Raw genomic sequence first — 13,769 nt, forward strand, 5'->3', positions numbered from 1 at the left:
TAAGGTAGAGGAGGTTAACGACGCCCTGTAAACCAGGCGAACACAAACTAAACCTGGAACAGAACCTGACAAAAAACCAGGCTAGCCTGAACCCAACAAGCAGTCATATGGTGATCTGCAATCGTTAATCAAACAAAAATCAGGAGAAACAGCGCTGGGCGGGCGTCCAGTGGCCCCTGTGGAATCGGAGAAAGGGATTTATCGGTAAGTACCAAAATCCTGATTTCTCCTTCATCCACTAGGGGCCACTGGAGTGTAGTTACAATGGGGACGTCCCAGAGCTCCCAAAAAACGGGTGGGAAAGCGCTGAGAGTCCTGTAAAAACTGCTCGGCCAAACAGTGATGCAGAGGCCGTAAAAGTGTCAAACTTGTAGAATTTGACAAAACGAATGTCGGTTTGACCAAGTAGCCGCCCGACAAAATATTCATGGAGACCCCGCGGGCGGCTGCCCACGAAGGTCTTACAATGCGCGTAAAGCGCGCTGAATTGGAAAACGGAGGTTCCCTAGTAACCGCCAAGAAGACTGTCTGATGATCAGATGTATCCAACTGTCCAGCATATGCTGGGGCCCCGGCTATTTAGTACGGGAGCATCGTCCAGAGCAAAGAAGAAAAAACACTTCATCGAATAGCCTGAGACCTCTGTAGAGAGAGTTGACGAGCCCTGACAACATTCAGAGAGGATTGAAAACCACTAGTGTCAGATTTATATGAAAAATGGACCTCCCCTCTGGAAGAAACGACCGCTGAGGCCGAAGCCGAGCCCGGGGAGTTGCCAATAAAGTACTCCCTGAACAAGAGGCCGAACTTACGGCCGCTAGGCTAATCTCATTTGGAAGAAAAGCGAAAAAGGCAGAGACCTAAAATTCCGGTCAGTGTGGTTTGAAGCGCAGCGGAGCAAAAAACCTCCCAGAGAAACCAAAGATGAATGGTAACTGGAAGAAGGGGGAAAAACCCCCTTTTATCTTCATTATGTTCCATAAAGTTTTCCCAAAGTGGCAAAAGCGAGAAGAGGTAATAGACTTCTGAAATCGGAGCCCAGTAGGCCTAACCGAACTAGGGAACTCCTCCCTTCTGAGGTCTCGTGAACAGTCACACGGGTAACCGAAACCAGTGTAAAATTGAACAAGGAGAAAAAAAAGGAGCCTGTTGAAGTAGACAGTCCAGTCGAGGTAGGAGCCAAGGCTCCTCTACTGACAACAGGCGTATCTGTATCTTCAAGTCATGCGTGGCCCAACCAGCGCCACCGAGAGGACTAGCACGCATAATCCCCTCCTGTGTTACTGAACATGAAGTAGAAATAGAAAAGGAGGCAGGATAGAATAACCAGAAAACTCCCCGGAGCCCTGAGGGCCTCCACGGCTACTGCCGTCCGAGAGTAATAAAGGGTTAAAGAGTCAGTCAGAACGCCCTGAGGTCGATCCGAAATCTCCGCCCACAGCGGACCAGCTGACAAAACTCCGGGGCATGTTCCCTCACCCAGGAGTCTGACCTGGTGGCTTGATCTGGAAACAAGATTGTTGTCCCCCGTTCCGAGAGGAATGGAGGCGACCACTCATTACGTCGCAACTTGACTGAAGAAATAGAGTCTCTGGTGCCGAGGAATGAAAAAACCTCTGACGGACCGTGTTGAGAAACGTCTATGCGGAGCATAAATTGGATCTGTGTCGAATCAGAAGCTCGTGGATCCTCCGGATATTCAGAAGCCACCTAACGTACAGAGTGGGATAGTAGCAGTAAATTGTCCCATTAGGGAACCAACGTCACCCACTGCCCTTGAAAAAGAGTTATTCTGTTATCTTCCTAAACTCTGTGGGAGCGGAAGAGAAGAGTAAAGGACTTACCGTGAAAATGAGAATCCTGTTAAGGGGGAATCTGAGAAAAGCCTGTCCAACGGAAATCAGTAAACAGGCATCTCTGAAGACAAGGGACACGTAAAACTCCCTTTCTTGTTTAAACTAGCAATCACAGACTAAAAGGATTGTAAGGCCAGAATAGGCCTGTCCGAGCCACTTGGCTTCGGAACGTGAAAAGAAAACAAAGGCCTGAGAACTGTCCTAATTCAAATGATATGTGTAAAACAGGGATCAACACCCTTTGCGGTTAGAAACCTATGGAGCGCAGCCTGCAGTATGACTCTCTTGTCATCGTAAATCAGCCGACCCATGCCGAGGGACTCCTGAGACGGTTGTAACCGCCCAAGCCTTCTCCCATCGACCTGCGCCTACCCTGGGACCCTGCAGGTGTAATGGGTGTATAGGATGACATAAAATCAGACTGGACTGAGGATGTTGAACCTCTGCTTCAGCCTTTTTACCCTGAGAACCCCTGGCGACGAAGATATCACCCGTGTGGAGTCAAAAACCTGAAAGGGCACGAAAAAATCTAAAGGGAAGACCAGTAAAGGTCTGTCTTGGAGCTGGGGCAGTAGTAGGAGAAATCAAAGTGGACCTACCTCCATTGGTTCAAGAAATCCTGCAGAAAGTTCCTTCCCCAGAACCATCTGCCCCGTAGGATTTCATGTTTACTTGTCACTGTCGCATCCCCAGAGGTCGTCGGGTTAAGACAGCCCAAGCGAAGATGCAGGGTCCGAGTCTGTAGACATGGAGACCTCCAAGGAACATAAAGCAGAATCGTGATTCTGACCTGTATCAAAGTATCAATTGATCCTGATGCGAAGCATCCTGTAACCTAGAGGACAATTGTTCCCCAACCTACCTGCTCCGGATACGGTAGAACCATGCTGCCGCATATGTCGATGGATCCCTGAGCAAGGTTGCCTCAGGAAAACGGCGGCTTGATGGACCGGCGATACACCGAGGTGTATACCCTAGAGAGGTTCTGATACCATCTCCTGCCATCTGCGGGGAAAAGATAGGAAAACAAACCTTGTTTGATACCTGATATTGTGTATTCGGGTGTCTGTCGGCCGCCTACCGGAGCCTGCCCAGCTCATCCGAAACTGAACCAGTCGCTGTCATTTTCGTCAATGGCGTGGAACCCTGATGGACTTGACGTGTCCTCCTCCTTTACCTGCAGTATCAGATGAACTGCTGTATTATGTACCTGTATATTCTGAGACACTGGTTCAGATCCACAGAAAACAGACATCAGTAATGCATGGAATGTTAGCAAAGTTTCTTTTTGGAAAGGTGTGTTTGGTCCTGCTGTGATTTGATCCTGTGACCTTGGAAACCAAAGTCCAAGGGCTTACCTGATGAGCTATTGTCTGGTTAATAGTGACATTACCTGCATCATTGATCAAACAGGGGTGTGCAGGTGCGTGGAGGGCGAAGCAGATGGCTCCGCCGCATACTTCACACCTAAGAGGGAATTCTTCGACTATCCCAGGAGAGACAAACGAAAGGAGAAAAGGTGGGTTAAATAAACAGAGCCCTACGTAAGGTCTGCACTATAATGTGTAGTGACCGATACGATTAAAATAAACTTTCTGGAGCAGCGGAGACCTGAACCAGCAACGCTGCGCTGTGGGACAGGAGTCTTAGCCCTAGGCTATAGGAGTTCTCCTTAAAGTTTTGTTTGGATTCAAACCCCTGTTCAGATACCCGCTACTAGCGTACTGAGCCGCAGCGCTATTTGTCTGATGCCTTACACGCATTCCACAATTACAAATAGCATTAGTAACTAGTGACAACAAGGAATAATAAAGGGAAGGCAACACCCCGCCCTGTATTTAGTGTACCGCTAATTAAGGTGCACCAGATGTTTCTCTGAGGTTCCGCTGGCTTTTCAAAATGGTGACCAGCCTGTGAGAAAGATGGGGGAAAATGTTATGTGCAAGATGTTGTTATTAGAAAACATTGCGGAAGTAGCCTACAGCACCTGGTGTTCCCAGGCGGTCTCCCATCCAAGTACTAACCGGGCCTGACCCTGCTTAGTTTCCGAGATCAGACGAGATCGGGCGTGTTCAGGGTGGTGTGGCCGTAGGCTTTTATCCCCTATATCTGGTATTTTATGGATTTATCTATATACATACCTACACGCACTTAAATATATATATCTATATATATACATGCACAAACATAACTATATATGTATATATACACACACACCGTAGGTAAATAAATACTGCACAGTAGATCCTTTTAATTATTATTGAGCTGAGTCCCAGCTACTGTAATAGAGCAGGTTCCCTGATTTGCAAGTAGGAAAATGCTGGGTAGAGGACTCTACTGCAGGAGGAATGTATCTATATTTCAGCAGCCTGAAGTATCGAAAAGTTACAAATCCCAGAGCTGTTGCCTAGCGACGGGGAGACCTGGGAGCCCGCTGAGTAAAGCGGGTTAACTGTTAATATACCTGGGACTTTATTTGTATTTGTCTCTGAGTATGCAAGATTAGCCCACTGGGCTATAGGAGACACTGCAAATATGAAGCCAGGTCTGTGCAGGGAGGAAATGGCCGCCAGAGTGAAACTCCTCTGGTCTATGCGATAAAATCTATATAGTGGATAACTGGATTAGTGCTGAGCCACTCTGACTATATCACATTCTCCTCAGCACCATGTGCATTAAACTCACATAAATGCCTATTACACTATAACAGTGGCCGGGGAGCGGAGAATGCTGAGCCCGCTGTACAGAGCAGGAGTTAGCTCCGCCCCCCGGCTATGGCGCCTTATTGCAAAACTAAGCGGGAAGCGAGCTGTACCCTCCGCTGGGCCTGCGAGTCACCGCCGGGGAGCGCTGAGCGCTGAGCCCGCTATACAGCGCTAGTAGAGCCCTGTATCTGCTAGCCGCCGCCGGGGAGTGTTGCGCTGAACAGAGCGCGAGTCGCCGCCTGGGAGCAGGGAGCGCTGAGCTCGCTCTACAGAGCGGGACTTAGCTCCGCCCCCTCCGTACAAGGCCCCAAATTTAAACATTGCTTTGCGCTCGAGCGGGATCCCTGTGGCGGCTCTGTGAGTCGCGCTGAGTGGGGATCTGTGCGGGGGGTGCGGGGAGCTGGGGGAGCAGAGGGTTATCAGAATGACACACACCCGTTTTTCAGTCAGGGTTGTATAAACACATACTCAGCCTCCCCCAATCATCCTGTCTGTTTCTCCATGAGGAGGACAGGTAAGGATACAATAAAGTACATTACAGCCCCAGAGAGCCCTTCTGGAGTGGGTTGTACAACAATAAACAGATTGCTCTAAAAACATACATAGCCACCACAAATAAAGTATACTTCACTCACCACTGTGTTCTTGGTGGATCGGCCCCGACACACGCCGCACGCAGCGGCGTCCAGCCGGAATCTTCTGTGGTGGGGTGGTCCCGACACAAGCCGCACGCAGCGGTGTCCGACCATTTTTGATACTCACCGCTGCCATGCTGCCGGAATCTTCTGCTGGATGGAGTGGCCGCGACACGCACCGCACGCAGCGGTGTCCGCCAACTCAGGAGAGCTCAGTGTCTCCCTCAGCCGGGGCCCATCCCTAGCCGCACGCAGCTGCGATGGGACCCCGCCGGCAGCTCCCACGGTGCAGACTGGCAGTGGCAGAGCTGCCAGTCTGTGAGTGTGTGTAAGAAAAATAAAATAATAAAGAAAAAAGAAGAAAATTCTTCAGCTAAACCCAAGTGAACCAGCTACCTCGGGCACTTAACTAAGACTGGCTTGGAGGGGAGATAGTAGGGGAGGAGATAGCCACAGTGTGAGAATTTTTAAAGTGCCAGCTACCAATACCACCTACTATCTCCCCATTGTAACTACACTCCAGTGGCCCCTAGTGGATGAAGGAGAAATTGCACAGTGATAAAAGTACCAACCAATCAGCTCCTAACTGTCATTTTTCAAACACGGCCTATAACACGGTAGCTAGGAGATGGTTGGTTGGTACTTTGTCACCATGCAAGTTATCACTCTCCAAGGCTTCAAAATGGCTGACTTCTACTAACCATACAGTAGTTTATATGAAATGAAGTTCATTTGTTAATGTAAATAGGTTAATGATTTGCAATCTCTTCATTGGCAAACACAGGCAGAAACTGTTCACATGACTAATGTCTGTAGACTATTAATGTCTTAAAGGCAAATGAGTATAGACGTTGTTAGAAAAGTGCAAACCAAGAAACATCTGGGAGAAACATCTGGGAGAAACATATATACACACTGTATATACCCAAGAGAAGTGGATGAAGCAAGTGACGCACTTTCACCTACTAACTGTACAAGGAAATGGCCTATGGGAGCTATGATGCAGCGACAGTAACGCAACACAGCAGTGTAGGAGACAGGAGACAACAGCAGCAATCACGCAACGCAGGACTTCTCTGAGATGTTTCCATGTTTATGGCTGGGACAATGCAGAGCTTCTTTGTAGCACAGTCACTGGGCAAAGCCATGTTATAAACTACATACAGAACGTTCTGCAAAGGGGAAGTGGATCCGCTGCAGCGCTGCTTGGGACAAAGTGTAGTGAACTGCAGGGGTTCGGCTATTTGCTTCTAGCCGACAGGTCCTTTAAGCGCTATAAATGAAGCATGACTGTACTCAGCAGAAGGGATAACACGTATGAATTTACAGCAGGCTCTCAGAGCGCGCGCGCACACACAAAAAAACATAAATGAGAATAATTTAGAGCTGCTAGGTACTTTAGACAGAACCCCCCCAGCCCTGACCTTGGATATGGTCTGATCCACACAAGATAAAGTCCCAAGTAATTCAAGTGACCTGGAGTAGGTTATGCCAGACACAACTGCATCAGCAGCTAAGGTGTTTGATAAATCAGAGTGTAATCACTGACCACATATAGTGGAGGTAGCCTTTAGTTGACCTCGACCAATATCTATGAAGCAATCTATTTACTAAGAACCAGTGACATCACCGAGGTACGAGGAACTTTTGGGGCAGATGTATTAACCTGGAGAAGGCATAAGGAAGTGATAAACCAGTGATAAGTGCAAGGTGATAAACGCACCAGCCAATCAGCTCCAATATGTAAATTAACCGTTAGGAGCTGATTGGCTGGTGCGTTTATCACCTTGCACTTATCACTGGTTTATCACTTCCTTATGCCTCCTCCAGGTTAATACATCTGCCCCTTTATGCCTTGTGATGTCACTAGTTCCTAGCGAAAGTATAAGACATTTTTATCAATACTGGCTCATACCTTAATATGGCTGCCTTAATGTGTGGGCGAGGTTTACCCTTTAAAGTTCGGTTTAATATAGCACCGATAAGAAGCAGCGGCCGTGATGCAGTCACTGGAATCCCAAAACCACTCAGGAGACCAGCGCCAGAAACCCGACAGCTGCCATCTTGAAAATATTGAGGTACAGGTTAGGGTTAGGCACTGGGGGAGGGGAATGGGGAGGGTGTATAGAAATAGCCGCCCCCCTCCCTCAAAAGGAAAGAAGCTAATCAAAAAGAGAAAGGAGGTAATAATAATTAAATACTGTAAAGAAGGTTACTTGGGAAATTATGTTTCAGTAAATATAAAGAGACCACACATCTTTAGACCAGAGTTATGGGCATATTCAATAGCGACCTGAAGGAACAGAACATGAGGCAACATAATCGTCTGTAATCCAAACACTGTATTGGGAGCAGAGCAAAGAAGAGCAAGTAACTGTGCCCCTTGTAAAAAATAAATAAAAAATAATGGTGCCCTGGGGGTGTAGCAAATTTATATTTGGGTGGGGCGATTCCAAACTCATGTTAATTGCAATGTAAAAATAGAGCTGTCCAGTGATTGTGGGCTACAAGCAAAAGCAGCCCGTATTTACCCTGCATGCAACAAGAAAATGTTTACTCCCCTTGCAGTGCAACATGTTTTGTTACAGATACAATGTTGCAGCCAAGATTGCAGTCATTGCCACCAATACCAAAGCATGCACCCAAATCTCAGATGTTACATTTAAATGGTTCCACTACAAATTCTGGTATCCGATTGGCTGCTGTAAATTGTTGCACAACGCTGCTCTAAATCATGTTTTTACATAATCCCCAATGCCGATGCCCGAGCTTTTACACAAATCAAACATGCTTTGCGTCTCTTAAAACCGGGATGTTCCCAGAAAGTGAGTATGTTGACGAACATTTTAATGTTTTTCTTTTTAGCAAGCTGTGCGATGTGTGTTAGCAGCGACACCTAAGAACATAGGCACATACAGTATATACCCATACAGTAAACAATTTGCAGTTCTGTGTGCGACACTTTCTGGACAACAAATCTCCAAGATTTAACCAAAGGCAAGAGCCCACAAAAGCTATTTCGAAATCACTAATTTACCAACTATGAAGATCTCATTTCAGGCAAATACAAATGTGATACAAGTAGTAAATTAGTTAAAACAACAGAGCACATTTTTTTTTACATATATTACATTCCAATAAACTATATAAAAACAACAAAAACAAAACAAACAAAAATAAAACATAACATCGACTCCTGATCTGCCCCCGATTTGCATTCAACTTTTGCGAACACGATCTTTGCGTCTGAAGGCCATTGCGTTGCATCCAAAGCGAAGCCACCTACAGTATATAACTAGTTGTGTCCTGGTAAATTAACACTTGCTCACAGAGCCACACGTGTACACAACTAACTGTTCTATAGCGTAAACCATATTCTAACTCTGTACCGTTATAAGAGCTCATGGGCCCATCCTCCTAAATTTCTGCAGATAACACATTCACGGTAGGAACTACAAGTGCCATGAAGCCAATCTTGGGTCTGTAGTAACTTGTCCCCGTCTGAATTTTTCAACCATACATTTATTCCTGTGAAGTACAAAACAGTGACTAGATATTGCTCCAAAACGTGTATCCACAGTGTTGCGTGTCTAGCAGAGTAGCAATGCCTCGTCATCACTAGTTTCATTCTTGAGCACGGCTTCCAAGCACGTGTCTGGGATTTGAGCGGTGTGGACGATACCACAGCACTCACAGGGACCGTCGCGGCCGCAGGACCTCACGCCAGGAGGCGATGCGCTATGCTGTGCAAGTCCTTGCCCCTGATCGGAGGTAAGATCAAGTAATGGTCTAGTACAGTCGTTAAGGTCAATGTCTAATGCTGGAATCAACATCTCTACATCGTCGTCATCTTCTTCCCCTCTTCCTCCTCCGTTGCTGTCAAGCTGCCTCAGAGGGCTTTGGTTCTGACCTGCAGAGCTAGACCTCCCAAGTGTAATCCGTACCCAACGCAAACCTTGAGTCATTCTACTAAGAGCACTGCTGAGCTGATGGCGTGCTGGGCTGACAACAGGCGGTTCCAGGGCAGGTCTATCCCGGATGTTATCTGTTGTGCTACTGCTGGATGCTGGAGTCAAAGTGCTCCCACTGCCACTCACTGTGGCTTCCACAGCAGAGACTGGAGGAGTCTTTTGAGGCAACGGGGCAGCGACACCGCCAACTGCCCCTTGGGCATCTCTCCTCTCATTTTCCCCATCAATGTCATCAGACTCCACAGAGAAGAGTCCCCTGTGATTGCTGCCCCGGTCTCCATCTCTGTTTGCACCCTGGTTTGTAGAACAGTCTCCATCTGTGGACACCAAGGACAGAGAACCAGAGTTTCGGGACCGCACAAAATTGTAAATTCTATTCCAGATGTTGCTGGATCTGCCGGCTATCGGGAGTCTAATGGATGTGAATCCCAGCTGAGATCGCACAGCAAGTCTTAGGTTTTCCAAAACTGAAGCCTGTAATAAAGAACAAAAAGGTAGAGACTTCTGAAAATAGTAATGGCATTCATTCATACTGTAAGTCCTTAAGATCTAACCGTTCATATAATGCAGGAATGAATGTATGAGTGGCTGAAAGTGGTAAGCTGGTAGTGACCATGTATCAAGAGCACTAGACAATAGGCAATTGTTAGACGGGAATTTAGCTTTTACAGTTGTTTTTTTTTACATAATTTTATTTGTAGTTTATTTTTAGAAATGTTTTACACTTTGTGTTGACTCATTAGTGATGTTCTAATGTAACTATTTCATGTACTTTAAGAGGTAGTTTACTAAAGCTTCTAAAAATGAAAAGTCGTGATGTTGCCCATAGCAACTAATCAGATTCTGTCTATCGTTTTCTAGGATGCCATGCAGAAATGACAGCTAGAACCTAATTATTTGGTAATAGGCAACACCAGGACTTTTCCTTTTTATTAGACGTTTGAGTAAATCTACCCCTAAGGGCCTGATTCACACATTATTCTGAGTGTGGCCACATCTGGCGGGTTCTAGCAAACTGTGTAGGAGGCGTAGCGAACATACACGGAAGGATCTCCGACTGGTCATTCAGTCTGTGAAACTGGTGACTCTGGGGGTCATTCCGAGTTGATCGCTCGCTGCCGTTTTTTGCAGCACAGCGATCAGGTCTCTACTGCGCATGCGTATGCACTGCATTGCGCGTCGTACGGGTACAAAGCGGATCGTTGCTGAGCGATGGATTTAACAAAGAATCCATTTGCACGGGCGATCGCAAGGAGATTGACAGGAAGAGGGCCGTTGGTGGGTGGCAACTGAACATTTTCTGGGAGTGTTTGGGAAAACGCAGGCATCTGACGTCAATTACGGCACCAAAAAGACTGAAGTGATCGCAAGGGCTGAGTAAGTCCAGACCTACTCAGAAACTGCACAAAATGTTGTTGCAGAGCTCGGCTGCACATGCGATCGCACACTTGCACAGCGAAAATACACTCCCCCGTGGGCGGCGACTATGCGTTTGCATGGATGCTAAAAGTAGCTAGCGAGCGATCAACTCGGAATGAGGGCCTCTGGGTGAGTCTAAGTGTGCAAGGGAGAGATCAGGCTCGTAACAGTGTCATGGGAGGAGTCAGAGTTGCGTCCTATTCTGGAACGGACACAGCGTGAACACCATTCTCTTGCGCCTAGTATGCGTAAGTGCAGAAGATGCTAGCGGTGACAGCTGTGTTAGTGGATGGAGGGCGGTCACAGACATCTGTGCACATGCAGGTAATCACAGCAGATGTCTGATCGATGTGTGCGTCTCAGAATCAGCCGCTAAACGTATTAGGCCGGGTATATATTATAATGATGTGTTCCCGGCCGATGGGCCTATATATCATACCATTCATACATGCAGTGATAAAACGGGACTATGTAACAGGCATGGCATAGTTAACCATATCTTCTGATTGACCATGCAACATGGACAACCAGAAGACATTGTTAACTACTCGCAGAAGTGCACAATCGCTGGTACACACAATCGCTGGTACACATGGCACAATATGCACGGTTTATCGTTCAGATTTGCCCGGAAACAACAAATTGTGTTGATATCATTGTAGTATGTACCCGGCCTTAGATTAGTAGCAAGTACTGTAGCTCTAGTAACAAGTAGTACTGGAGATCCAGGCAACACTGGGCCTTACAGTTTTAATGACAGGGAAGATCCGCTCTGGACTTCCCCATGACTAGTACACACACACACACACACACACACACACACACACACACACACACACACACACACACACACACGATCCTTGGATTCCTGCAGATCAGTACAGCGTTCCCAAATGACTGCTCATCTATATCAGAGCATTAAAAGAAAAAGCAGAACGTTGTACTGAAATAAGGAAAATTTTTACCTGGTTTGGAGAGCACACTGGAAAGTCCTCCACGGGTGGAATCAAACCCTGGGCGATCAGTTGTCCATAAGAAGGGGGAGCTTCCCGTCTCAATAAATCAGCCTCCACACGCGAGAGTTGTGTCTCAAAGGACCTTTAATACGGAGACAAATCACACACACACATTTATACGCGAGTGAGTGTATGTGGCTGGCTGTCTGTACAGCTAACGTGTGCTAGAGAATTGTAAGAGTAAAGTATTTATGCACCATAGTGGCATTATCTAAGTGATCCAAAGGGATACATAGGAAATACCCAGGATGCCAAACTCTGCTACAAAAAAATAGGATTTTGGTACTTACCAGGTAAATCCTTTTCTTTGAATCCATAGGGGGCACTGGAGTACTCTTGGGATATGGACGGCTTCCGTAGGAAACAGGGCACTGAATATTTAAATTTAGAACACTCCACCCCTCCATATCCCAGAGTACCTCAGTGTTTTTTACTGAGCCGAACAGGAGCTATAGAGAGGTTGACAATGGAGTATTACATTTAACATAACGGACAACAACGAAGTTGACACATAACGTTACTGACAACTAAACAGTTGACACCATAACCAGCACTTGATAATTTGAACCAGTCAGTGAGAGTGTGTTACCATAAGATCCCCTGAACTTACCACAAACCAGGTAAAACTGCTCTGGGTGGGCGTCCAGTGCCCCCTATGGATTCAAAGAAAAGGATTTAACTGGTAAGTACCAAAATCCTATTTTCTTTTTCATCCACTAGGGGTCACTGAAGTACTCTTGGGACGTACCAAAGCTTCCCCTGTCGGCGGGAGAGCTGTTTGGCACCTGTAACACTAGGCGGCCAAAGCTAGATGCTGATGCCGCAAACGTATCAAACTTGTAAAAGCGCACAAACGTGTGCACTGAAGACCATGTAGCCGCACGGCAAAGCTGCGTCGTAGAAGCTCCACGACCAGCTGCCCATGAAGTTCCCACAGAACGTGTGGAATGAGCTGTTACTGATGTAGGCGGCTGTAACCTAGCATTAAGGTAAGCCTGACGTATGGTCGGTTTTATCCATCTGGATAAGGTCTGCTTAGACGCTGGCCAACCCATCTTGGTAGCATCATAGAGAACAAACAACGTATCCGTCTTACGAACTGTAGACGTTCGGGATACATAAACGCGTAAAGCGCGTACCACATCCAGAGTTCCAGAATGTGCTGTTAACACAGGAACTACTATTGGTTGATTGATGTGAAAAGATGACACTACCTTTGGTAAGAAAGCGGGATTCGTCCGAAGTTCCGCTCTGTCATCATGAAACACCAAATACGGTGGCTTGCATGACAAGGCACCCAAATCTGAAACACGCCTTGCTGAAGCTAAGGCTAGAAGAAAAATTGTTTTCCAAGTGAGAAACTTTATATCCACTTGCTGTAAGGGATCAAAATATGAAGACTGTAAGAAATCTAAAACCAGATTCAAGTCCCATGGCGCTGTAGGTGGAATGAATGGAGGCTGTACTCTGAGGACACCTTGCAGAAAAGTGTGTACCGACGGCAATAGAGCCAATCGTCTTTGAAAGTAAATTGACAACGCAGATACCTGCACTTTTAGTGTAGATAAACGCAGTCCTCCATCTAACCCCGTCTGTAGAAATAACAAAAGACGGGATACCTTGAAAGCTGATGTCTGAAACTTCCGAGCTTCACACCAACCTATATAGGCACGCCAAATTCTGTAATAATGAGCTGCCGTAACTGGCTTCCTAGCACTTAACATGGTTGGTATAACAGATTCCGGAATGCCCTCTCTTCTCAAGAGGGCGGTCTCAACAGCCACCCCGTCAAACGCAGCCGCGCTAAATCGGGGTAAAGGAACGGACCCTGTTGTAACAAGTCCGGACGTAGAGGGAGCGGCCAAGGATCGTCTGCGAGTAGTCCGTGGAGATCCGAGAACCAAGCTCTTCGAGGCCAATGAGGAGCCACTAGTATGACTGTGACAGACTCTCTTTTGATCCGTTTTAGCACCAGAGGGAGCAGCGGAAACGGTGGAAACAGATACACTAGGCTGTATGGCCACGCGATTGTGAGAGCATCCACAGCCACTGCCTTTGGATCTCTCGTTCTGGACACATACTGGAGTATTTGGTGATTGTGGCGAGACGCCATCAGGTCCACCTGAGGGTAACCCCACCGCTGAACCAACATGTGAAACACCTCTGG

General features: G+C 46.9%; 1 protein-coding gene and 1 non-coding gene across 4 annotated transcripts in view; both read right to left on the reverse strand.

Moving 5' to 3' along the window:
- Nucleotides 1–3,831: 3,831 nt before the first annotated feature.
- On the reverse strand, nucleotides 3,832–3,950 carry LOC134929853 (5S ribosomal RNA). The gene has a single exon (XR_010178642.1). It is a non-coding gene; the product is annotated as a 5S ribosomal RNA (ribosomal RNA).
- A 3,061-nt stretch (nucleotides 3,951–7,011) lies between these two features.
- Nucleotides 7,012–13,769, reverse strand: part of LRP12 (LDL receptor related protein 12) — a 163,181-nt gene continuing 156,423 nt past the window's right edge. For all 3 annotated transcript variants that reach the window (XM_063924306.1, XM_063924308.1, XM_063924307.1), the window contains 2 exons: nucleotides 11,552–11,684; nucleotides 7,012–9,641 (listed from right to left, as the gene is read on the reverse strand). In XM_063924306.1, coding sequence (XP_063780376.1) covers nucleotides 8,787–9,641; nucleotides 11,552–11,684 — 988 coding nt within the window. In that variant the 3' untranslated portion in view covers nucleotides 7,012–8,786. The remainder of the gene's footprint in view (nucleotides 9,642–11,551; nucleotides 11,685–13,769) is intronic.

Source organism: Pseudophryne corroboree, chromosome 5 (genome assembly GCF_028390025.1).
Source record: "Pseudophryne corroboree isolate aPseCor3 chromosome 5, aPseCor3.hap2, whole genome shotgun sequence".
NCBI classification, from domain to species: Eukaryota; Metazoa; Chordata; class Amphibia; order Anura; family Myobatrachidae; genus Pseudophryne; species Pseudophryne corroboree.